Raw genomic sequence first — 26,722 nt, forward strand, 5'->3', positions numbered from 1 at the left:
CCAACACAAACACACATGACAACGTGAACACACACACTTTCTATTTTAACCGTGCCATGTTAACATACCACAGTTGTATTCCTTGCGTGAAGCCCCTGGCAGCTGTTTCATCCTATGAGCTTTAGCTTCACATACCACACAACGAGGCTTAGATGCCACAATGGAACTCTGACCCTGTTGCTGTTGGACAACGACCAGAACTCCAGCGGTCCAAAATCCCAAGACTAAAGACTGTTTTAGTCTTGGGATTTTGCAAAAGAAGATACAGTTAGAGCAGGAGGGAAAGGGGAGCTTGAGTCCAAACTGTTGGCTCTGGCTCCTAAATCAACTCCAAACAGAAGACAAGGCTTATATGCACTGAGGAAAACCGCAGTCTGTACAGCCAAAAAGTGGAGGAGAGGAAGGATTTTTCCAGGAACAGAACATAGAAAGGAAAACACAATTTACATACTGTAAAGACAGATGGACAGAGACGGGCAAAGAGCATGGGGATATCTCTGAAACATCCCTGTAAAGTTTTAAGTTCAGGATTACATTAACTGTCACCATTTTAGTGCAAAAAGTGGTAAACGCAGAGAACGAGTGGGTGAGTGGTTGTGACAATGCAATGCTTATCTAAACTGATAGCTCTGCAAGTTCACCCCAGGTGAACCCATTGAAACAAAAACCTAAAAATACAAATTAATGTATGTTATTCTATAAGTTGTAAAAAAAAAACTTTAGTGGCTCTGTGAGGATGCACTCACATTGGGATTACAATGACAGTGCAAGTTTCTGTTCACAGTCTTATTTGTGTGCTAGCATGTTTGCTAATTGACACCAAACACACAGTAACGCTGAGGCTGATAGCAATGTCATTGGTTTTGCAGGTTTTTAGTCACAAACCATATGGAAGTATTGACAGTTTAATGTTATGATGCAAAGTCAAGGGATCACCAAAGTTATTATAATATATCTTGAGGGGGACATGAATATGTGTCATAATCAAATTTAATGGCAAGCATCCAATATGTTTTGAGACATTTAACTCAAAACAGCACATGTCAACCTCACGGTGGTACTGAATGAAAAGTCACCAAATTCTGTAAGATTCATCCTCTGGGGACCATGCATGTCTATGACCATGACATCTATTGCGTCTGTCCATCCGGGGAGAGGGATCCTCCCCTGTTGCTCTCCTGAAGGTTTCTTCACTTTTTTCCCTGTGAAAGTTTATTTTTGGGGAGTTTTTCCTGATCCGATGTGAGGTCCTAGGACAGGGATGTCGTATGTGTACAGATTGTAAATTTGTGATATTGGGCTATATAACATAAACTGAATTGAAATTGTACACAATTTAATCGCAGTCCCTTAAACGGTTGTTGAGATATTTCAGTCTGCACGAAAGTGGGGGAACAACCAACCGACAGGGCCAAAATGGCTAAAAATAAACACTGCAACATGCTGTTACAATCAGTAACTAAACTGGTTGTTATCTTCTTCTGACTTGAATTTGAAGTCTAACATGATCCCCTCGTATTTATCCGAGGTTCTCTTGCTGTATCATAAGTTCATATTTGATTTGTGGCTTTGGTAAAGAATGCTGTGATAGATATGTTATGATTTCAAGGTTTGTGCTGATGCAGGAAGTTTAAAAGGTTTGTGTGAGAAGTGATACAGTTACCCAGATGAGGAGAGCGGCTGTTGTGGGAGCAGAAAGAGGAAAGGAACACACAAAACTGAGACAAGAGCTTAATCTGGATATAAAGAAACATTTGATTTTGATAACTCACTCTAGATTGAGTTAAATGTGTGCAGGGGCAGCATCGGATGGAGCCTTGTTTGGGTCAAGGCAAATCTTTTTACGTTTCATTTCTTGGGTTTCCTGTGAGGTGGGCGGACTCGCATTCCTCCATGCCCTGGAAATGTGGAGAGAGTTAGGCAATGACTCTACTATAATGTTTCCTCTGTGGTAACTTGGTCAGAAAGTCCATATTAGGTAAGCAACCTGTGGGCTACAGTAGTTGTGATTTTACTTTGTTTGTCTGACAGCAGGCAATAAATTGTCCAAATTATTTTTCTACAACAAGAAGACGGCTAACTTAGCTTAGCATAAAGACTATAAGCAGTTGGAAACAGCTAGCCTGGCTCTTTCCCAAGGCACAGATATCCGCCTTACTCACAAATGATCATTAGCGTGTTGTTTGTGCAAAATCAGTGCAAAGCGAATTGTTGTGATTTTACAGAGGTCGTGGAGCTAGATCTAGGCTAGCTGTGGTCTAGTCTTGATGCTAAGCTAAACTAACAATCTCCAGGCATGGCTCAGCAAGAAAAAAAAAAACTTTGTCTTTTACTGCAAAGCACAAATGTAAAAAAGTTCTTTTGAACTGCAGCCAGTATGTTCTCCACTTGATGACTGGGCCAGCAGTTAGACTGACAGATATGTCAGCAGTAACAGGTGCTCTGCTCTACAGTACTGACAGATTCAAGGCTGAATACATCTCTGCTTGTAGTCAACATTAGGGTCTTCTGTTTCACTTAATGCCTCACTAGCTCTAAATAACAATCGATTTTGTAGTCCTCCAAGTTTGTGTGTCTACCTGCAGGACATTGCATGCCTTTATTACTCTGTAAAATTAAGAGACATGTCTAGGACTTTGGGTGTTGAACTAAAGTCCCAGACATGTCTCTTAATACAAGTGTATAGGCTAAACTTAGACTTGTCAGATGAGTGCTGAAAGATCCCACTCAATCATAAAAGCCCACTGGCATAACAACAAAGTACAGATTTGATGTTTAACACCTGTATTAGGTTTCTGTAAGGGCACAAGTAATTCTACCATGATAAATCCTTTTCAAGTAAAGAAAATATTTGAAATATTATTATTACTTTTTACTTACTCATTACTTACTTGAAAACTGTTGCTGAAAGGTCAAATTTGCCATTTTGTATGTGGTTTTCCAATCAGTTCTCATGGTAAATGTAGTCCACTAGAGAAATAAATTCCCCATAACGTGATATATTGACGGAGAAAGCTAAAAGGATGCATTGCATGCAAGCGGTGAGTTCGCTTTGTTGCACAGGCTCGCTTTAATTCTGATAGATAAAATAAATTAACTTACGGAAATATTATTACACCTAAACAGAAAAATACAACCGTACATCTTCTGAATTTAAATGTATCTTTTAAACCTAACTAAAACAGGCTTAATTAATTGCCTCATTAATTCATTGTAATTCTTCTCAGAATAGTAAATTAGAAAATTACTATGACAAAAATCACCCCGAAATCGCTGTGCTGGTCTTGGTCATCTTTTCTAGTTTATCCTCAGAATCCTGAAGAAGGTCTCCGTCACACCTCTGTCCAGGGGAGGAAGACACCGTTCATGGTTACGCACACACTGCTTGTTCTCTCTGAGTTGTTTTGGACACAGCTTGAAACTAAATTTGAGCAAAGGCACCACCAGTCGGCATTCTCTCTCGGCAGCTCAGGTGCTGGAGGGTCCCCACCGGCCATAACCTCCCCGCTGCAGCTGCAGCCTTGAGCGGCCTCGCTCTGGCTGAATATGGCTAAATATCCGAGTCAGCCAGAATCCTCTGCACCCATATTTTGGAATGCTGTTTTGCTGTTGGAAATGCAACAACTTTGCAATAAGCAAAGAATGGCATTGTCTGTAGTTCTTCATTGCCTCCAATGATGTCACTGGAATCTGGATTTTGCAGCTGCGCCCCAGAGATCAAGAACTACAGGCGTTTTAACACACTGTATCTCGAACTCAGATAGATAGTGATAGGGTTGTAAATTGGCACATTTCCCTTTAAAAGAAAAAAAGTTTACAAAAAAAAGTATAATCTTAAATCAGTACCAACACTCAGGGATCATAGTGGCAATAGTATCAGAAAATGTCAAACGCATGTTATTTTACCTTAAGCTCATGTACTTTCTAGGGAATACCTACATTTTGGTAATATTTGCACATCCAACATTTTAAACTCCACTCATCTTTATGTCGCTCCGTACCAGACATGGTATGCATAGAGTGCATGCAAGAGTCAAATCCTTTCTGCACATTTGCAATTGCATGTACAGTACATAGCTAAGTGTTTTCATCTTAGCTGGTACAAATGTGTGCATTCGTAACTGTTTATTGCAGATTTGTTGCTGTTTACCGCTCGTCATTTTAGACTGTGTGAAAGGCAGAGGTCAAAATTCCCAGCAGGACCCTTTGGCAGTGTTTGTCTGTTGACTGCATAGCTGACATTGTTTGGGGCTGTGGTTGGGTGGCTGCAGGGCCTCAAGTGGACGACCATCTACACAGGCTGGTGGTCAAGAGAGGAAGGGAGGAGGGAAGAGGTGAGGCTGAAAGGGAGAGACACTGTGAGAAGGAGGTATGGGAAGAAATTACTACCTTGAGAGAAGAAGGGAGAGTCAGCAGAATCAGTATAGAACCATGTACTGTAAAAAAGGAGTGGAAAAAGAAAATTACAGTCAGAGACAGTTTAGTAAAAGTAAATCAAGGAGGTGACAGCTGACTGTAGATCTAGTAGGAGAAACAGAGAGAGCAGGAAGGGAGGAAAGTAGTGAGTCACAACAATGGTTGTCTGTATTTATGTCTGTAGGAGTATATTTGCTCCGCTGGCCATAGCTGCTGGGCTAAACAGTCCCGAGCTATTTTCAGCTCTCGCCCTGGATAGCAGAGCTGTAATCAAGTGAACATCAGGCGTGCCACTGTTGAATAATATAGATGCATGGACAACATGAAGCAGTGAGAGCGTGAGAAAAATAAAAAGAAGAGAATGAGAGCGAGAGCGAGGAAGGAAAAGAAAGTACTTATAATTGAATGTTTGTGTTTTGTACTTTGCGCTACATGTGGGAGAATGAATAAGAGGCAGATTATGAATGGAGAACCTAAAAAGTGTTATTGCTGTTCTGAGTAATTCTTCATCTGGTTACTAAATTAAGATGGAGTCTCCAAATAAAAATACCACAGTTAAATCTAGAGTAAAAAGTCAGTGTCAAAATGCATCTGTTTCCCCCCTCAGAAATCATTAATGTGTTCATTATTTTATTAGATCGCCACACAGTAACCACTTCTGCTACTTGTAAAAAGTCCTGATTTGTGTTTTCCATGTGTTGCTGGCTCAAATCATACCCATATTGGATTTGTTTTTGTTTGTCTTGTCAGATACCAAAGGTCCAACCAGATAACCAGAAAATTGTTTGGGCAACTGAAGACAAAAAAGGGATGGAAGGACAAAACGGTAAAAAATGTCCCTAACATGACAGAATTGTTCTAAATTTGTGACAGATACTAAATTACTGATTTAATGATTACAGGAAATATCCGGCCTCATAAAACAACAGGGAATGGGATCAAAGGGAAGCCCCCGTACTCAGTGGAAACACCGTATGGCTTTCGACTTGATCTGGACTTCCTCAAATACGTAGATGACATAGAGAAAGGCAACACAATCAAAAGAGTCCCCATCCAGCGCCGAAGCAAAGGCCCCAGGGCCAGCACTCTTCCCAGGCAACTCAATCCTTCTGGGTGTGGCTACCGCCCGAGTCCCTGGGGATCTACTGGAGCTCTTGGCCCCAGGTCCCGACTGTCAGATGCCCATCACCATGGCTACTCTTCCTGGGCAAATGATCCCAGGTTGCCACTTTCTCCTACAGGGCTCACATCCCTGGCAGAGATGGAGGCCAGAATCAAGGAGTTTGATGAGCAACCTCTTGGTGAGCACATCAGGCCTCATCTCCTGCGTGCCTCCAGTCTTCCACTCACAGTTTTACTGAGACAGGGGACAGAGTCCAGAGACGACCCCAGCAGCCTCAGGAGTTCAAGGGATCCCCTCGGAGTTAGAAACACCTCCTGTGAAGATGTCTTCGACTCCCCGGACAGCCCTCGACCACAGGACTGCTCAGGTCTGTTGAGGCGCCTGAAAGAGGCCCTGGAACGTGTGGCGGAGCTGGAGATGGAGATGAGGGTGGTTCCAGAGCTTAGGGCGCATATCTTCATCCTCCAGGAGGAAAGAGAAAGGCTCCGTCTGGACCTGAATCCACATTCCCCCCCCTCCTCAATGAATGGAACCAGAGACCCTTACACCTCGTCCCAATACGGCACAGTGGACATCAAAAGGCCTCGGCATGAAAGTCACATCATGTTTCCTAGAAATCACAGCGTCAGTCGAGAGGGATCTAATCCCACGCATGAGTGGAGGACTAGTACAGATCTGGATGAGCTGCTGACGGTGACGTCCCTGCAGGCTAAAGTAGCTGTGCTGGAGCAGAAGCTGCATGAGACTAGCCTGGAGCTGCAGAGGGCTTCAGGGCTGCTGAGGGAGCAGCAGGAGGAGAGCAGAAGAAAAGATGAGAAGATGGAGCACCTAATCAGGAATCCTGCAGCTTGGGTCAGTGCAGAGAGGGTGTTAGTAGACCAGGATGGAGATGAGACAGTGGTGGGAGCTATTGAACCATATAATAAAGTGTCAAGAAGTCCAAATGCAAGAACTGTTACTGCAAACGGACAAAGAGGTCGACAACAAGATCCACTAGTGTCTGTGGACCCTAGAGCGGCTTCAGATGAAACAGCAGTGGTTGTCCACCACATGAAAAAGGTCAAGAGGCTCCTGGATCAGCAGTGGGAGTGTCTGTGTGTAGGCCATGAGTTAGGAAAGGAGGGCAAACCTCTACAGCACCCAGACCCCAAAGTCAACTCCCTGCAGCAGGAGATGATGGGACTCGTGGAGATCCTTACTTCCTACTACACCCAACAAGGGCACAGTGATGGAGAGAGGATTCAACAAGGAGGTACTGTAGTGCACCGTTTGTACATTATGTCACTGTAATGATTATGATATTCTAATCATGGTTGCCCTCTGTTTGCATCTAACCCACACTAGTAAATTAAAAACAAATGAGTGACAACTACACATTTGTTCTTCACATCACTGCCTTATAAAACTATTGCTTTAATTGGGAATCTGGTTGATGAATGATTGTATTTTATGGGTTAGGGTTAGGGTTAGAACTTCCAGAGAGGCGGTTTTGAATACTTTGCCAGTTTATAAATATTATATATTGTAAATTGTGAATTTTTGTTTAACGTCATGAAATGTTACAGGTATGTAGTTCAGATCAAAATGAAGTCAGAGTTTAAAGGTGAGTGTGGTAAAAGCAAGGGCGCTGCTGGTGTGATCCCAAGATGGTCATTTGACCTGCTTTTTTTTCAAATTCAGAACTTTTCCCTTATAAAAGTGTCAGAAATCCCACCATGGAAAGCTGAAATATCAGCCGTCAACCTCAGAGAGGTGTATGTATTCACACACTTCTCTCTAAAAGCAAGGGATTCCAATGTTTCGTTGACATAGACAGAAACTGAACCTAAATTCCAGAAACTGTAAACCTTATATGAAATATGTATTCCAGATGATATTATCCCATAGGGTTTTGAATCCAAATATCAGTGTTGTGAGCTGGTGGAGCTCTGTGTAGTGGAGCTTTGCCTGAAATGGAGCTGGAGCTGTTGTCAATGTAAACAGCAGTAGCAACTCAACAGCTGGAGCAACTTAACAGCTGGAGCAACACAGGCATAAGAACAACTTTATGTGCAGACTTTGGCTGTTGTTGAAAACTCACACTCACACTACTGAAGTTGTGTCAAAATAAAAGTTTTCTTTTTCTTTTTACGAGAGTCAATACTCAATTTATTGTAGAAGAGGCTGCATCACAATGTTCCATTGTCTGTTATGTGCAGCTGCAGGTAACTGGACCTAAACGCCATCAACGAGGGAAAGGCAACTTTATTGCACAACAGGCTTCAACGCAAACAAAACAAGCTCACACACACATGATCTTCAATGATCTAGACAAGACGAACCGACCAAGGGGAATGACACGAACAGGACTTAAATACAGAGGGCTGGTGCAGGTGATTGGACACAGGAGGAAACAATCAGGGACAGGGCAGACAATCACAGGGACAGGAAGTGCAGAGAAGGAGGACACGAGAGACAAGGACTTCAAAATAAAACAGGAAACACGACACAACACTACAGATCCACTACAGATCCTGACATTGTCAAATCCAGGCGCACAATTTACCCATTAATGTACTCATTAATTAATCATTGTGAACAATTTTGACTAAATATTTGTTCTGAGAAGCTTTTTGGGAAGAGATGGCTATGTGTAAGCCATAAAGCATAATAAATATGTATTTCTAATGTTGTCGTTCGGCTGTCTTGTGATATTTAATCATATACTCTGCGTTTGTCTTCAATGCAGTTTCTAAATCCATCATGAGGACAGATGGATGCGCCCAGTTGTCAAAAAGTCTACATTCTGTGGGTGTTAATGAAGGGTTAGTAAATAACTCCCTCTGACTTCAGCAACCTTTGGGGTTATGATTATTGCTTAAACCATAGTTTGGTTCAAATACATTCTAACTTATTGATTGGTTATTGAAGCTATAGTTCTGATCAAGACAAACATCATAATTTAAAATTGAAAGATGAATGCCATTCCCTCTAAAGTTGTCAGTAAAAGTGAACATTTGCCATTTCCCTCCAATGAGAGCATATTTATTACTTGTTTATTACTTATTACAAGTTTGAACGGTCAGAAGAAACATTAAATGTGACTGTTTTCAGATGCTGTGGCTCGGGGCATTTTTTTATTTAGTATTACAATATATGAGATTGGCTTGGTTGTAATCTTCTATGTGCCATCTTAATGTGGATTGCTGCTCTGTGTGGCTATAAATTAAAAGGAGTAAACGTACAAGATGTGAACTTGGTCTTCCTACAGGTCTGATCAGTGTAGTTTCAGTTGCCGACATTTACCAGCATTTGGGTGACAGATAGTTCTAAATGTCTGCTCTGCTCTCCTTTCTTTATTTTTTAAAGACGTAAAAGTGGAAATGTGGTTGGGCAGGATTGTGGGAATGAGAGCGGGCAGAAGGAGAGCAGCATCAGCCCTAGGGAGATGGCTGCTGTCCAGGTGGATGGAGTCCCAGAGATGAGACGAATGGAGGGAATGACGCAAACGAGTCCAGACGGACAGATAATATCGGGAGGAGCAGGATCAGGGCGGACAGATGGAAACGTAGTGTCTGTGGAAGCTGAAAAAATGTCCAAGACGAAAGCACAGCCCCCAGGAGAACAGATGGAGGGGAACTCTGGATCAGAAACCACCACTGGGGCCAGGTGAGAGGACCGGAACAAGCACCTCATCAATTGTTTGTGAAATGTAATGGTGCGCTTACTCTTCAGGGAATAACTATATAGCTAATGGGCTACGCTATGAGACAAAATGTCTTTCTATTCTCTCTTTCCTTAAGCCCACATACGCTTTCTTCCAGAGAGACAGTGAGTGCAGATTTTCTGGCTGCCTGTCATCTGCTCAACGATCACATGGACAACATGGATAACCCCAATGATGACATGGTGAGCATTCTCCCACAGACACAGTCAGTCAATCCTAAAGAAACAGATTGATTTAATATTCCCTCAACACTTCTGTTCCCCTCAACTCTACGGAGCATGTATGCATCTTTCAGCTAATTGTTTAGGTTTCATTCACTCTCACAGCTCTCATCAGTGAAAAAGCTCTAATAAACCCATACGGCCAAACGCAACCTTTCCAGAACAAACAGCAGACAGACAAAGTTAGCGGCTAGCTGGTGAACAAAGTGGAGCATTTAGCAGCCAAAGCTTTTGAGCCAGATATTTGCTGGTGGAGACAAAAACAGAGTTTTCAAGGATTTAGGATTTAGTGGCATCTAGTGGTGTGGTTGCGAATTGCATCCAATGGAATACTCATCTGCTCAACCCTCTCTTTCCAAACGTGTTTGAGAATCTAAGATGGCTCTCAGGTAACGTGTATTGCAAGAGGCCCTAGAGCCAGTGGCGATGCACTATCAACTCCATGTAGATATAATAGGCTCTTTCTAAGGTAACGAAAACATAACAAAAATATTCTTAGTTCCATAAAACCTGTATGAAAATATGGTTATGAATATTATATTCAATTTCTGTCAATAAATCTCTCTAAATTTATTTTCACTGTTGCTTTTAGGAGCGTAAATATTTGACTTACAATGAATGGGTGGACAGAAAATCAGTTCGATGTATCAACATTTGACAATAGGACATCTTTTTTCATATTATGTTTTTCCAAAAAAACAAACAACAAAATAGCTTTGAAGTAAATTAAAGACTATTATTGTGTTCTGTGTTGGCCAAATCCTTCAGAAAATTCAATCCCAAATGTGTGTCCTTGCCATAATCCCCTCTTTCCAGAGGAAGGCCCTGGTTGTGTTGTTTCAGCACTGGTTCAGCGCGGCGGCCGAGGAGACTTCGGTGGCCAGCAGGGTGGCCGTGTACCTGAGAGAAGTGAAGAAGGCCACGCCTTCACTGTTGGCCTTCTTGATCAACCTGGCTGATGACAACGGCAACACAGCGCTGCATTACAGCGTGTCTCACTGCAACTACAGCATCGTCAGCCAGATACTGGACACAGGTAATAACAGTGTTTTGCCAGAGCTATTGTACAAAGATTTAGTTATTTTGTACATATTGGGAACGTTACTTTGTTACGTTGTTTTACAGGTGTAAGTGATCTGAGCCTTCAGAACAATGCCGGCTACACAGCAGTGATGCTGGCCTCACTAACAGCGCCTGATGGTCCAGGTGGCATGGAGGTGGTCCGCAAGCTAATGGAGCAGAGCAACATTAACATTCGCTCCAGCCAGGTACAAACTATACAATGCATACACAGCTTCAATATAATATGGGTCATTTTATTTGGGTAAAGAGTGGACTTTAGTGTACTAGTTTGACTCCCAGCACTCTGTGCAGGCTGTTTTAGTCGTAGATGGAAGATATAATTTATAATCAAACAATCACAGACAATACTAAAGGGACATCCTACTGTTTTAACACATGAACATCTGTTTATTTGTGATAAAGACTACTCAGCCTGTGAAAATAATTCTTACATGTTATGTATAATTTGTTAATTTTCTCTGAAGGGAACTTTTAAAAGTCTGAGAAGTCATTCACAAGTACCCACTCCCTAAAGCACACACTGATTTATTGTGTATTTTACTCTAAACGGGACCATCATTTACTAAATGAATCATGCCGTATTGAAGAAGGCGTGAAGTGATTGAGATCATAAACTCATGTTTACAAGGTCTACTGGGGAAATAGATAGAAATGAGAAAACGGGTCATCGCAGAAGAATCGCCACCTGCTGGCCATTAGAAAGAATGCAAGTTTAAGGCACTTCCTCATTGGCTTTACTTTTCAGAACCGGAGGGACACAATTGAGATGCATTATGGGAAATGCAGGACACAGGTTTTTTTTTAAGGTTGTGCCAAATTAGGGACAACAAAATATATATTTGGGCCTCTTCTGCTTCAATTATTTTTAGAAATGTGTCTTGTGACTTGATTAAAGTGCTCCAGTAAGACACTGAACCTCAAAAGGCAACATGTGTGAATCTCTGAATTAAAATCTTCTATCTCTTTCCTGCTTACTCTCCCTCTCCACAGACGGGTCAAACCGCTCTGCACTTGGCAGTGAGACACGGGCGAGTAGTGATGGTTCGCCTGCTTTTGAGCTGTGCGGCAGATGCTAACCTCCAGGACAGCCAGGGAACAACGGCCCTGATGTTCGCATCTGAGAGGGGCCACACACACATCGCAAGGCTGCTGCTGGAGAGGAGCCTTTGTGACCTCACCCTGACTGACAAGGTGATACTGCAAAGAAAAACACAGACAAGTTTCCTCCAATATAATCCTCTCACCCTTTGCTTGCCAAAAGTGTGAGATTTATGGTCATAATACAGAAGGAATCACAGTTAACTGGACACGAAATCCAACGAAAATAAAAGATTGTACAGGCAGCACCCCCATTAAATTAAATTTCAGAGATATCGAGTTTCGGTGATGATTTCAACTCCATTTCTCTTGTGACATCTTGTTATATTACAAAACAGCATATCCACTTTTCTATTCATATAAGTGAACACAAAAAGGAGCTTAGTCGTAGGAAAGCTTGAATGCTTTGACTCGCGCTGTGTGGACGTGGGTGGACTGACGGTCTGCATCAGAATAGAGAATAGGATGAATCAGGGCTACAGTAAAACAAATCTCCCTGGGTTGAGATGAGCTAATCCGCTACCAGTACCTTATCTGCCAGTTTAGCGGGTAGAGGCAGAGAAGGGAGCGGAGGAGAGGATGCAAATGTATCTCCTACGTTGACACAGTCTGCATTTTAAGTAGAGTTTATTAAGGCTTCCCATCTCGACTCTAAACCATGTTTCACCTTGACACAACCCCAGATTAACTAAACTAATTAAAGTCTAATAAAATTACACATTAACACGCTTATCTTAAGGACAGAAAAGGCAACCTCGCACATAGTTTTGTTATTTAATCTCTCTTCTGGGAGCATATTTGCATATACACGTAACATAAACATGTCTTTTTAAATAAGCCTGTGTGCACGCTGTCTAATTTAATATGCGTTCAGAATTTAATATTTGTATTTTTCCTGTTTTTCTCTTTTTGTTGCCCAGCGTGGTCAAACTGCACTCTCCATCGCCATGCAAGGTTCCCACACTGATACCGCCGCCCTCCTGCAAGCCCATGCTAAAGCTCGAGCTTTGTAGTACTGGAAAACAATCTGCAGACATATGATTCTCTCACATTTGTTCATTTCTGTCTGATGCACTATGAAAACCAGGTAAATCCTGAAGCTGTGTGCTGGGGTCGAACTGTTGCTCGCATTTTGTTGCTGAATTCTGTCAATCTGAACGAGCATTAGCTTGAGCTTTGGATGGGATGACATCGTTCTCACTCAACATCGTCAATGAGCGTAAAGCTTAGATCCGTCATGACTGCCGAAGCAGTGTACAATAAATGTGTTGTTTTCTGCTGTATTTGCTGTTGATGTAAATGCATCACGTATGTCTGATCTTTTGCACATCTTAGTAGAAGCTTTGCTTTGCAAACTATGCAATTTAAACATATTTATTATAATATGTGTATTGTATTGGTCACATGTATATGTTGACAATTATCAAAATGTCTGTGTTTTATGTAAAAAATAAAATAAAGATTGCTTTTTTCCATTCTGGTTACACTTCTTTCTTTTTTTAATATGCACATGAAATAAAGTGCCAATAAACCAACCTGTTGATTTGACTTGATGTCTAAAATACGTGTTTTTAATAAAATGATTAAAAAGGCAACCGTTTCTTGGTGGAGCTGCTACGTTTGAAGCAACAAGTTAAATGTGTGTAATGTTTCCCATACATGGCCAATAAAGCTGTTTCTGATTGAGCTGCTGATCTTTGTTCCTGTAATGACGAACCTGACCAGCAGGTGGCATAGCCCCTTTATGTCATTTTCACTCCAGCCAGACAAATCACACACAGAAAGCAACGATATGCATACACCTGGAATTCTAAAATGAGCATGTCCAAGGGATTAGATATAATCCCTTTCAAGTGTGGGGGACAATTATAAACATGACATCTACAGAATTGTATTAATTCCACAATGAGATTCACCTGCAATCCGACTGCAGCTGGTTTATTGAAGCGTGAAAGCAGATGTGTTTGAGGGGCCTTTGTTCTTCTACCCCCTGGGAAACAGTAAGGGACAGAGGTTTTAGTTTTGCTCCAAGGATTTGAGATTATATTCGTTCGAGATAAAACGAGAAGGATTGGGTGTGGAGACAGAGAGGAGGCTGGATGTCTGACTGACAGAGCAAAGCCACCTTATCTCCCCTGAGGATTTTTTTCCAGCTTGGCTGTAATGACTCTGAGAAAAGATATATCCCCAGAAAGCCAATATATATATCCTCAGAAAGAGGGCGATTCAATCTGCTGCTTGTATGGAAATCAGTGTTGGTCTGAGCAGATTATCCGTGTTCATAGATGAACTTTAAAGCATTTGGACAATATGTATTCATGTTTAGGTCACGTGCCTATTCCACAGATGTATAAATGTAAATACACACCATCCCCCATCCCAAACAGGCTTTCCTGCCACGGTGAACAATGGTGTTCATCTTCGCCGTTGTGCTTACATGCTGCAGGAACCCTAAAATACGTATTACACCATATCCTAATGGGAGTGGTACTACAAGGGAGTTTGCATTTACCCCGCTGTAGTTTAATAATGATAATGGACTGGATTTATCTACGACTGATTTTCTGCCAGCTGATGAATCACTTTGTAAGTGGATGAATGTGAAAAGCAGCTCAGGCAGAATGGACTCTAAGCATACAGTGGGAGTAGCTTCTTATCTGCTTTTACACGGAAAGCAAAACATAAAATCATAAGCAATAAAAGCAGACCGTGAGCATTTCAATACATTCAAGGCGTTGCTGCTCCAGCCTTAATGGCCAGTTATCAAACTTAATCAGATACTGCTTAAAAATAAAAAAAATCATTCACATGGCTCTACTTGTAATATATATGTGAGCGAGTCACACAACAAGCTGGAAAATCAAACACATTTGACATATAACAAGTATGGTTAGCTTAAGCGCTTGTACAATTGACTGTTTTAAATCCAGCAGACATTTAGAAATATAAGCATTCATTTAGGGTGCCCAAATGTAAGTGTAATATTCACACACATGTAGCTTTGTTTTTGGTCCTGACAAAGGAAAATACCCGGCTTGTTCACTAGATAGTGGCGAGCTGTGTCGGTCTGCCATTTGATGCTCAGCAGGGTGCTCACATTTTGTTTATCAGAGCTTTTTTGCGCAAATCGGCAAAAGAAAACTAGAACCTGACGTTCGTGACAAATTCCCAGGTGTTCCTGAGATATCACAAGGACGGTTAGACGGGACAACCCAAAAAACGTATACCTCCGGTCACGTCGTTTTTTTTGCACAGGTCTGTGATATGTATACGCGATAGCTGATCATTTGCAGAAGAAAATGAAACGGCACACGTTAAGGAAGTTTTCAGTCAGATTTTATATACCAATATATAGAGATATTTCAAAGTAATCCATTACATTAAAATGAGAAAGTGGAACCAGTTTGGTCTTCATACAGTATATCTTTGCATGTACAGTATAGTTGGCTGATCCCTGTCCTTTTCATGAAAAATACTACAGGAGAATGAAAAAGTAAACAAAAAGGCACCAATAAACAAAAATCACTCTTCTCATTAACACCAGGTTGCAAAGATGTGGGACGTTTTTTGGGGGGAGGGGACACCATGTTTTACGTGTGCTAACAAAGGAAAAAGGGTTGCACACAGAAGGAATGCTAAATGGTGCACAGCAAGAAACAACACAGACCACTTTGGTGGATAATTCATATTTCTTACAATCAGGGAATGCAGTGTTCTGCTTTTATACAAATAAATTAATATACATGTCAACACTTTATCTAAAATCTTATGTACATCTTTTTCTTTTACATAATTGTATAATACATTATCAAAAACCTTATGAAAACATATTTACAAATCAATGAATCAAAAAGCACCCTCAAAGCTTCTCCAGTGTCACACACTGTCAGATATACAACACACACACACACACACACACACACACACACACACACACACACACACACACACACACACACCTGTGTATCCACGCATCCACTGTTTTGTTCCATGCAATACACAATGCAGAAGGCATTCTAAGAGGGTTGTGCAACAAAGAGCATACAAAACGGTTCAAATATGGCTGTGGGATGAAATTTGCACACACATGCATAACAGTGAACACACACACACACACACACACATTTAAGGTTATGAATGGAGTAACAGTGTCTGAATCAGCATGAAGCATGTTCTCCCATAGGAACATTTGGTCTCAATCTCATTACATCAGAGTCAGGTTTTTAGTTTTCTGTAGTTACATCACTTGACAACGTTTTTTTTTTCGTCATGCAGCCACCAGCTGGGCTCTCCCACACGCTTCTATCCCAAACTGTCTGCTCAGATATCGGCCATCTCAGGAGGAGGAGAGGAGCGGGCAATGGAATCCAGCTTGCTTTGGTGAATGTGTGTGTCCTGCCTGGAACAATGAATGGTTGCATTGTCTGCTGGTGAGCAATTATACATGCTGTTTGTGTTTTCGAAGGGCAAGTGCGCATTGCATCTGTCCACTGGAGAACAGCATGAATCTGCTATTGCTGCACGCCGTGCGTACTCATGTACTTTTTTGTCACAGTCAAAAGCGGGTGATCAAATAAAATGTTATAACACTCAAGGATTTTTGTGAACCACGTAACACTGTAGCCTGACTAAAAGCTTGAGTCTATTGCTTTTCTCAAACCATTTAACATCTAACCAAGTCATGATAAGAAAGAACACCTGCATAAAAAATCCCTTTAACCTCGCATCCTCTCTTTCTTCTATCCAATCCACAGACCTGCTGCACTCTCCCACAACTCTGGGGTGTTGGAGGTCAAATAAAAATACTCTGAAACGCAGGACAACTCACTCTTAAATAATTGCCTCTGAATCAGTCAGAATGAAAAATAAATGAAAATCTTACCAAAGGAAACCCATTCAGGAAAACCACAAACAACAGCAGTGACATTTATGACATTTGTGATTGATTCAAACATTAATCTGTACAGATTGTCCCACTAACGCAGTTGCTGTCCCAGTTTCAGAGCTCCTTCCTAAACAGTGTTCCCAGAGTTCCACAGCCAACCAGGAATAAGACAAAGCTCAAATTAATACATCAAGGATGAAACAGAACCTCTCACCAGCCCCATCACAAAATATGAGACACACACACCTCACTCAGGTTTCAATGCAAAAGACTCCAAAAAAGGAAACCGTCTTTTTCCATTTTCCAGTTTAAGTGAATGTTGAGAACACAGTACAACACTTTAAAAAATCAGTAATTAATTCTCAGCATTTACTGAAGAAAGTAGATCTAGTTCCAGCATAGATACGGTATGAAATATATTTTTTAAAGAATCATGTGAGTCTTAATAAATCTGCTGTATTCAAATGGATGTTGGCACAGAATATGGCTGCATGTAACACCGGATGATATGTTGTTCGTACCTTCTGCAAACTCAGTCAAAGTCACCCCTGACCTCTGACCTCACTGTGTGTGTGCGTGTGCCTGAGCGGCCATCTTCCCCTGAATCAGCTCTTGTGGGTCACTTTGCTGTGGACAGCATGGGCTGCTCCGTGTACCAGTGGGTCCCCGGATCGGGCATGCTGCCCCCGAGTGGCAGGGCGATGAACTGCGGGCAGGTGCCACCTCCTGCTCCCACAACTCCCATGTTGACACCCTGCGGGTACGGGTGATGGTGCGCGTGGTGTCCCATATTGTCCGTCCGCCCGATGTGGATCTCGTCCTCCTCGCCCTCGCCGGTGGTCTTGCGGTAGACGGGGTTGTCGAAGTTCATGCTCTTGGTGGAGTTGCGCTGCCAGTTGCGCCACACCAGGTAGACCCCGGTGCACACGAGGCCGAACACCACTGTGGCAACGATAGGAACTGCATGCGTTTAACACACAGCGGCAGGGACACGGGAAGGGGGAGGAGCGTTAACGAGGCTTCACGAGTCCATGGCATGAAATGAGAGGCACGGAGGGAGCAGACCAGGCATGCGGGGGACAGAGAGGGTGGGGGGCCACGACAGAGAGGGTGTTTGTGTGGAGGGGCTCCACTAAACATCGGGTCAAAGTCGGGTCATACACCAACCAACACATGTTTAACACAGTCTATTAGTCAGCTGTGTGTGGCATCATTAGAGGCCTGGCTTTGGAGTACATTAGCTTTAGACTCTCCTTGAGGAGTGCAAATTTTATCTATCACATTATGTCAGAATCTCTTGGCAACTCAGCAAATGTGTCCTTGAATAAGAAATGTGATTTAATGGTGTGCTTTATTGAATTCACCACCATTAAAGCGGCCATTGTCTCTCTTTTCCCGTTCACCATATTAAGTATATAAGGAGAGCAGGCCATCTGAACTAATTGACTGGCTCATTATGTATCACTTTGCTGTTGCATTGGCTTTAATATATCTCAAATATGCACATAAGTAATATTTGCCACATAAACAGCATGTATATATTGTTCTACATACAGCCTTTATATATTTTTTGTAATAAGTGGTGTCAAAGTAAGACCAGCTTTACCCGGGATAAAATATGTCCAGGGAATTAAATCTTCATCTTAAAAGGGCAGTTTCGGGACACATTTTTGGGAAAAAGATGTAGCTCCTTTTTTTTGAGCACCACCAAATTGACAGTGACAATTGACATCTCTTCTATCGGTGTTTACGCTGCTGCAGCCGCAGACAGTTTTACCTGAGTTAACGGTACGTTTGCCAAACACAGTGGTTTCAATATTTCTCTTGAAACGTTCAAAGTTGCAAATATGAACATGTGAGCAAAACGGCAAACACAGTTATGTCAGAACAGCCTGATCTTACATTTGTCCTTAAAATACTTACAAATACTTGGATTAATTAGCGCTGCAATAATTGAACAAATGTGCTACTACTTGTCTTTCACAACTGGTAAAGATTGTTCCTGGGACAAGATGAAGCTTTAGCTATGTAGCCATGAAGTATTTCATGTATAAAGTAAGCCACAGAAGACATTTTTAACCAATTCCCGGAGCTACAGCTGATAAAATGTGTGCGCTACATTTTTTTATTTCAGCCGCCAAACTCGTCACTTAGCGATGCGAAAACCCTGCTTTTGTCAACCTCCGTCTGAAACCAAGAACTCATTTTTTCAAAACTTACGAAGAATTTGAAGTGGTAAATCCGCCAGCGGTAAACAGCTGAAGTGCCACGTGAAAACAGAAAGCTGGACATGTGGAGCAGGTATCTGAGGGTTCCTAAACTAAATACTAAATACCACTATTGACGTGCACAGACCCTTTTTGTGCTTTCTTGCTGCACTGTAGTATGCTAAGCACACAAAGGCAAAAAAAAGGCCAACTGACAAGTCTGGCTGTAGCAGAACCCAACACAACACACAGTGTGAGGTGAATAATGCAGCGTGGCAGCAATGTCAGACGCACAAAGAAATGACTCCCGAGAAACCTCAGCGAGGAAGGCCAGTGGGCCAGCTTCTCTCATCCTGCCACAGCAGGGTCAGTGGGAATGGACTACAAACAGAGCGGCCGCAGGCAGCAGGTAGACAGCAGCTTTATGCAGCCTTGCAGGCCTTAATGAGGACAGACGAGCACAGACAAGAAAGCTTCCGGGGACTTACCGATGGGGATGACCACTCCCAAAACAGCCACTGTCAAGTTCTCGCCCAGGAGGAAATTCTCTCTCCCAGCTGAAGAGAGATTGGAAGAGAAAGAGGTGTTAGAGCGAGGGTAAAAAAAAATAAAAAGACAGTGGAACGAGAGCAGGGAAGCCTACAGGATGAAAAAAAAGAAAAGTGTGCGAATTAGAGTGATAGATAAGGAGGAGAGCAGGTGGAGGAGAAGGGAGATAAAGCAGAGCGGTGGGGAGCGGCTGATCATGCATGCGTGGCTGTGAGTGTTTTACACAGAGGGAAAAAAAGTGGAAAAGAGGTTGGAATAAAAATGAAAAAGGGAGAGGGAAATGATGAGTTGCTTGGCATTTGCTGGAGTGCGACCTTGACATTAACCCTGACCTCATACTCTTCCTTCATCCAGGCGCCATCAGGCTCCAATGTCACCTCACGCTCATTTGCATATCACATGCTTACTAACACACTTATTTATGTGCAGTTACAAAAGTGTCCTGGCAGACAAATACCCTGCGGGTCACACAGAGCACAATTTATTGAGGGAAAGGAGACATTTGCACGGCAACCATCCATTAGTCCTATTAAAGGCAGTTGCATGTGGTTGTCGGGGCTAGTATATACCTTACTTTAATGTCATCATTACATTGAGGGTGAGCTTCTGAGCTACATTATGAGTATGAATAGGATTGTGGAATGTGGTGCTTAGCAGCATAGGAGGACACTCAGGTGAAAGGGCCCCTTTATAAGAGTATTGGACCCCATCTCTCATTAACTCCTGTCTGGGCCACTCTGCCCTTTCAAAACCATACAGACGTCAAACGAAACATCTGCTTATCAGTCTCTAAATGAGACTTATTCAGAGCCCACTTACAGTGTTGAGAGACGCTGCTGTCCCTTGCAGGCGTGGTGGAGACGACCATCGCGGTGGCAGTGGAGCGCGAGCCCAGTACCTTTGACTCTTGTGACGACAAAGGCTTCAGCGTGGAAAGAGGTGTGAAGGGATCGGGGGCCCCAGAGGGAGCTGTGGTCAAGTGAGGGGTGGCGTCCGCCTGTGATACTCTCCCTGAGGGTGGTGGGAAGTCTTCCGCCAAAGTGGCTCTAGTGCCATGGTTAACTCCAGCAGGAGGGGAAGATGTCGCCGTCACGTCGTTTCTTGGTGCTGCTGCGGAGAAAGGAAGAGCACCATAGAAATCACTCGAGAAACTGAATTATTGCTATAAGATCTGTAACAAAGATAATCTAAACATAAATGAGCTGACGAGAAATAAAAAAATCACGGACTTGAACTCAGCAGTGCACTTCAACTCTCAGTCGTTCAATAATTCCTGATCTTGGGTCTGTTCGAAGCAGCTGTCCCCTCCCCAGCATGACGAGTTATCATCAACAACATATATCACAATGCAATGCGATGCAATACAACAAATGTAGTATTTAATCCTGAGATGTAGTGTTAGATTGCATTTCATTGCATATGTGTTTTATCTACCGCTCGTCTGTGTTGCTTAGCAACTATCTTTTTTATTTACAGGTTCAATAAATGTGTTGCTAGAAGGGAGCATATCTAATCTTTTTTGTACTCCAAATAAAATAGGAATTGATCTTGTGTTCTACTTTCAAATGCATTAAGCCCGTTATTGGCAGTTATTTCCAAACAGCAACATATGTTTAAATCATCCTTTGGTTTTAAAATGCAAGCTATTATTTAAACTATTCTTCAATTTATTATTATAACTATTATTTATTTGTCTATTTGTATTTTCTATAAAGGGAACATTTGTCAGCACTAATCCAGTAGACAACTGCCTAAACCCCCTGAGGTTTTCCCTCTGATGACAAAAAAAAGAGCTTCCTTAAGTCAAGCAGAATCTGATTATCTACACAATAAGCATCGTGGCGCTCTCTGCACAATATTGATTACTTAATGTTCTCAATTAACACTCATAAACACGCTCACCTGGCACACAGCCCCTCATGTCGGGCCCCAGGTCCTGCCCGTCGGGGCAGGCGCAGGTGTATTTGGGCGAGTGTTCGGTAATCTGTGGAGCCTTCAGACACAAGTACTCACACCCTCCATTGGCCACGCTGCCCAGATTACAGCTGTCTGGGCCTGGAGACAGTGACAGAGGGAACGAGAGAGAGAGACATGGAGAATTACACAGTTATGGTTATATAAATAAGATTATCACTTATTCAACATGGGGAGATAGCAGAGAGTCAGAGAGAGTTGATGCACTTTATTGTTTCCCACTGTGAACACTGTTGAATTCCCTTTCAAGAAAGCCCATTACAATGCGTGAACACAATCTAAAAGAACACAATCTGGCATCGTACAGAAACTTGCTGTGAATATTAACGAGACCCTGTGCTCTGAGACACGTATTGTGTTCATGTGTTAAGATACAGACGAGGAAACACAGATCTGTATGAAAATCAAATTGGAAAGACACACACGAAAGGAAATACACAGCCTTCACATTCATGATTGAAAACTCTGTTCACTTCCACTCAAATCTAGATTGTCATGTTAAGAGGGAAGCGGGCGGATGCTGGGTTTTCACAGATGTGTGAGTGTACTGCTGCTCCCAATGCTTTGATCACTCCACCGCAGTCACAAGCCTAACCATCATTTATTCATGTTCCTGGGTCGACATGGATCCACTGAGGAAACGTGGTCAAAGAGATGCGACTCGGCTCACAGAATCTCAGGGAGGGGGGGACCACATGCAGGACCCTCACTCCTACTGTGTGAACACACCTTGCGGCTGGCGGAGCTGGTGAAAGACCACGATGTCATGGGGGTCGTTGAGGTTTTCAGCGAGCGCGTGGATGTCTTGACCGGTCAGCCTGTTGGCCATGAAGACCGCCGACCTGTCTCTGTCTGTCCAGTAGATACGATCCTGAGGCACAGAGAGCATCCTAGTTTTAATATGAGCAATACACAGAACAAGTTAGTCAGGGTTATGGTGGGTTTAAATCCAAGAGCACTGTTGCAACTCCAACAGCGGGGGTTGTGACATCAAAAGTCTGAGGCATTTAACTGGAAATCATATCTAATCTCTACAATCCACAATAAAAATCTTGGTCACTTTATGGCTTCTGGGAAACTTGGAAGGATCGAAACGATGAAAGATTTCATTGATGTGTGTATTAATTCTGTTGGGTTTGTTGGCAACATGGTGAACATCTTCTATTTGGATGTAGATCCTTTCATATCTCCAAAACAATATATATCTCAATATAGCATGTTTTTGTGGTAATTCAATAAACATAAAGTCTATGTGAAATAACCACATGTTTTTGTATGTGTCGATTAAATATTTTAAAATGAAAAGAACTGAAGAAACCTTTGTGCAAAAATAATCAAATGTTCTGATAAATTTAAGTTAGTATGTGCTTGTTATTATCAATTTAGACGATGTAATTGTGTATCATGATATCTCAATATATGATTTGATCAAAATATGATTCCATTGAAACATACATTATCACATTAAATTATTGCCTAGCTTATTGGCATTATGCTGTTGACCAGTCACCTGGAATTGTGCATCAAAGTAATTTAAGTCAGACTTCTGACCTGCTCGTGCCTCCATGAGGACATTTACCTCAATGATTACACAGCTTTTCTCTAGAACCATCATCTAGTCCACATTTAAATGTGTCCAATACTTTGTTCATGACCAAACACATGCAACACTAAGTTTGGGAACATATTAAGCCAATAATAGCTAATACCTACTTATCAGCTGTGTGTGTTTATTGTGAGCATGTTAGCATGCAGATGGTAGCAACGAGCTCAAAGCACCTAACATGAGATGCATGAGAATACACAGCGCTAACAGCTGTAAATGCTGGGCTCAGAGTACTCACAAATCTAATTATTTGTGGAAAAAATACTAAATATGCACTGATAAATACTGGCACACATAGTCTAAATCAATTTCTTTTGCAGAAGAGAGTGTGTTTATGTGGCTTTTGCTGCAAATAATATAAAGAGATGAATCTATCAAATGCAAATGCTGAAGTTTAATGGTAACTAAGACGGGTTATTTAATTCAGGCAGGCATGCAATAAACAGGGTTACACCTTATTGTGAAAGATTCAACCTATTTACAGGTTTTATTTTTATAGGCTTCAAGTGTCTGGCACATCCTTTGTGGTTCGTTACAGCATTAGATGCTAAATTATTAAAACACATCCTATTTAGATCAAAAGATTGTAGCTCAAAGGCAAAATTGAACAATGCTTGTTGTTTATTTATTTATTTGTTTGCTTTGTTTTCCCAGTTCACTCTCTCGACAGTTTAAGAAGACATTCAGAAATATTTTTTGTGGTTGCCTTAGAAACTGCAGGCTAATCTCTAGCTACACACTAATCCTTGTGTGTGTGTGTGTGTGTGTGTGTGTGTGTGTGTGTGTGTGTGTGTGTGTGTGTGTGTACATGGTAATGTGATGTAATATACAACAAGCTCCAGTCAATAACAGGTGGCTGGTGAATGTTCGACATCCTGAACAAGAAGGTCACCTTGTTGTCAAAGCAGAGCAGAGAAGCCGCGGATCAATAAGGAATTACATCCAACGGGAATGTGTCTTCATTCTGTGAGTTACGCTGCTGCAACAGCAAGGAACCCCTCAAGGTTATGCTTTGGACAGCTAACCTCTATTGTCATTTTCATTTTAAATGTTAAAACAGTGACATCTGTGAGTAGTTTGTATTCTAAACAGCAACTCTTTGAAACAAGATTATTTTTTTGCAGTGGTGGAAAGTAACTTTAATCCATTTTAATTAAGTATTGACAAGTACTTTCTACTTCTAGGAAATATTGTACTTTTTACTTTATTGATATGACCATTATAGTTACTAGTTACGTTGATTAAGATTTTAGATACAAGACATATGACATTAAATTGTATTAAATACATGTATATCAATTATGTATTTTATATTAAATATTAAATAAATACATGTTACAAAAATGTATACAACAATATAATTGAAAGGCTCCTTAAACGTGAGTACATTATAATAATTCAGTGTTATCATATACAGTATGACAATGCAACACTAAATGGAGTCTTTTGCAAAAAAAAATATTGTGTTACTTTTAAATACATGCCAATAATATCTTTTTTATTATTAAACTTTTACTTTTACAAATGGAGTATTTGTACATGGTGGTATTGTAATAGTAAGGATTTTAATACTCTTTCCATCTCTACAGTTTAGATCAGGTCTGCAGCGCCGAGGCTTCTTTACTCTGTTGCTACTGTTAAAGGACATTTGAATCTAGTGTTGCTGTCACGATTGGAACTTGAACCCAAGTTGGTATTTTTTAACAAATCCAAGCTTGTAAATCTGATCTGTCTGCTGTATAAAATCTGCTTCTTTGATCCCACTTAGACCAGTTCCCCTCCAGAAGAGTCCCAAAGGGTAATAAGCCACTTTGCTGACGTCATTGTCAGTCATCTGAAACTGGCTGGGACTTTGCTGCATAAGCAACAACAGGGACATACCAGGCAAGTTTATTGGCATTTAAAAGCATAATTACACACGTGCACACACACACACAAAAGCTGGCTTATGACCAAAAGCATGTGCGTGGGTTGCTTTAGGCTGCTCTATAGCTGTCTTCTGTTTAGTATTCTCAGACAGTCAATCCCACAAGGGAAAACACACACACACACACACACAGCAAATTTAATTTACCAGTCATTACATTCAGACTCCCAGTCACACTGCAGGCCCCTGCGAGGCTAATGAGAGAGATGTAGATATGATGAGATGTGGGAGACTGGATGATACCACAGAAACAGCGAAAAAAATCACTACAAATCTGTAGCACACAAACCTCAAAGACAGCCAGAGCGTAGGGGTGTCCCAGTTTCTCTGCGGATGACACGTGTGTTCTGCGGTGAGCTCCGTTCAGGTCCACGCTGGCTATAAGGTGCAGTTTTGAATCCACCCAGTACAGACGCCTGTTGGCTACATCTGAGAAACACACACACACACACACACACGCACACAGGTGAGAAGGACTTTCCCAAGCTGAATCCAGATCGATTGTCTTCATGGTATATAATCACTCTTGTACTCTGACCAACAAATCCTTTTAGGTGATATTGATTACGTTTTAAAATGTCAGATTCTCACGATTACACCACCGCAAGTTTTACTGTGTCGATCTATAACTTCTAGAACACTTCAAATGTCATTCAAAGCAACTGTGATGACTTTATTCATATATTTCTTGCCATTATCATTTAGCATTTATCCGTATAATTTGAATTACTTTTGACCTTTACCTGCAATGAGTTGATTAAGTGTTAGCTCTTTTTAAGGACTGTGCTTCAGGCATGTTCAGAAACACACAATACGTGTACGATATAGCAATGTGTAATATATAACATAAGGACAGGAGTTGAAAAACAGTTGATCTCTTCTCACCTAGAGTGATGCCATTGGGCCATTCAATGTTATCAGCCACCAGCACCTGTCGGTCCACTCCATTCATCCCAGCCTTCTCTATCTTGGCTCGCGTGCCCCAGTCGGACCAGTACATGAAGCTGGAATGAACAAAAGAAGCACACTCATTGTGTTATTATGGAGTCTTCATGTTGTGCTGCTGGACTGAGATTGACAGGTGGAAATACCAATATTATACTGCACAAGTATTGTTCTGTTTATCTTAAGATAGCTTTACTCACTTAATGCCATTTTTTTCCCCGATAATAAGTCTGATAACATTCTTCCATATTTCATTTAATTGTTTATTATGTGTACTGCACCAACATTTTTCCATTGGCAAGATGACAGTACATGATGGCAGTGCTAAAAATTGCCATGCACAGCCTATTGTAGATCCTATGTAAGGCTGCAAAAAATAGGGCAATGTCATTTCTCTCCAATTGGCAGCTGAAAATATGATTTATTTTCTATACAGACTGAACACTATTGTAGTGGCAATATTTTCTGATTTGATGTCTGGGAACAGAACCCGTGAAATGTGTGGAACTGTGGTTTTAAAGGGGACACATGAATGGAGAAATGTCTGTTAATAGCAGGCTGGCATATTACAAAATCACATGAGTGACAGAAACAAAGATAAATGCAACAGATCCAAAGAACGGGGTAAAGTGCACTCAATGGGAGTTGTTCGTTCAGCCCCATAAAATCACAACACAAGTCAAAAGAGCAGCAATGCAGGAACAGAATCATCTTTCGTACAAATTTAGTGTTCACTGAAACTTTTGCTTTCCAGATGTGTTCCAGACTAACCTTAAACAGCTCATCATGTCATCATTAGAAGCAATGTGTTCGATGCAACTCTGCAGCTGTGCTAATGTACTGTACATCATCAGTGTTAGTAAAAACTGCAGCCGTGGCAATGATTTGTGGGAGGCTTAATGTGTTTTAAAAGGTAAAAGCTGTTATTGTATGAGTTCTATGTAGTTTTAATGGTTAATGGGCAATATCAGTCAGCAATCAC

At 41.5% G+C, this 26,722-nt stretch overlaps 2 protein-coding genes across 2 annotated transcripts in view; one reads left to right on the forward strand and one right to left on the reverse strand.

Annotated features, from left to right (window-relative positions):
- The first annotated feature begins 5,308 nt into the window (after positions 1–5,308).
- LOC117746363 (KN motif and ankyrin repeat domain-containing protein 4-like) lies at positions 5,309–12,688 on the forward strand. Its single transcript, XM_034555442.1, has 8 exons — positions 5,309–6,791; positions 8,268–8,343; positions 8,888–9,187; positions 9,343–9,427; positions 10,283–10,502; positions 10,592–10,734; positions 11,540–11,740; positions 12,568–12,688. Exons 1-8 carry the CDS (start codon positions 5,309–5,311, stop codon positions 12,658–12,660), a joined length of 2,601 nt encoding a protein of 866 aa, XP_034411333.1. The 3' UTR covers positions 12,661–12,688.
- Positions 12,689–17,151: 4,463 nt separating this feature from the next.
- LOC117746262 (low-density lipoprotein receptor-related protein 8-like) overlaps positions 17,152–26,722 on the reverse strand; it is a 65,390-nt gene continuing 55,819 nt past the window's right edge. The window contains exons 12-18 of the mRNA XM_034555297.1: positions 25,681–25,799; positions 25,085–25,224; positions 21,992–22,133; positions 21,191–21,343; positions 20,108–20,398; positions 19,228–19,296; positions 17,152–17,492 (exon numbers count right to left, since the gene is read on the reverse strand). Coding sequence (XP_034411188.1) covers positions 17,152–17,492; positions 19,228–19,296; positions 20,108–20,398; positions 21,191–21,343; positions 21,992–22,133; positions 25,085–25,224; positions 25,681–25,799 — 1,255 coding nt within the window. The remainder of the gene's footprint in view (positions 17,493–19,227; positions 19,297–20,107; positions 20,399–21,190; positions 21,344–21,991; positions 22,134–25,084; positions 25,225–25,680; positions 25,800–26,722) is intronic.

The sequence above is a fragment of the Cyclopterus lumpus genome, chromosome 17, assembly GCF_009769545.1.
Source record: "Cyclopterus lumpus isolate fCycLum1 chromosome 17, fCycLum1.pri, whole genome shotgun sequence".
NCBI classification, from domain to species: domain Eukaryota; kingdom Metazoa; phylum Chordata; class Actinopteri; order Perciformes; family Cyclopteridae; genus Cyclopterus; species Cyclopterus lumpus.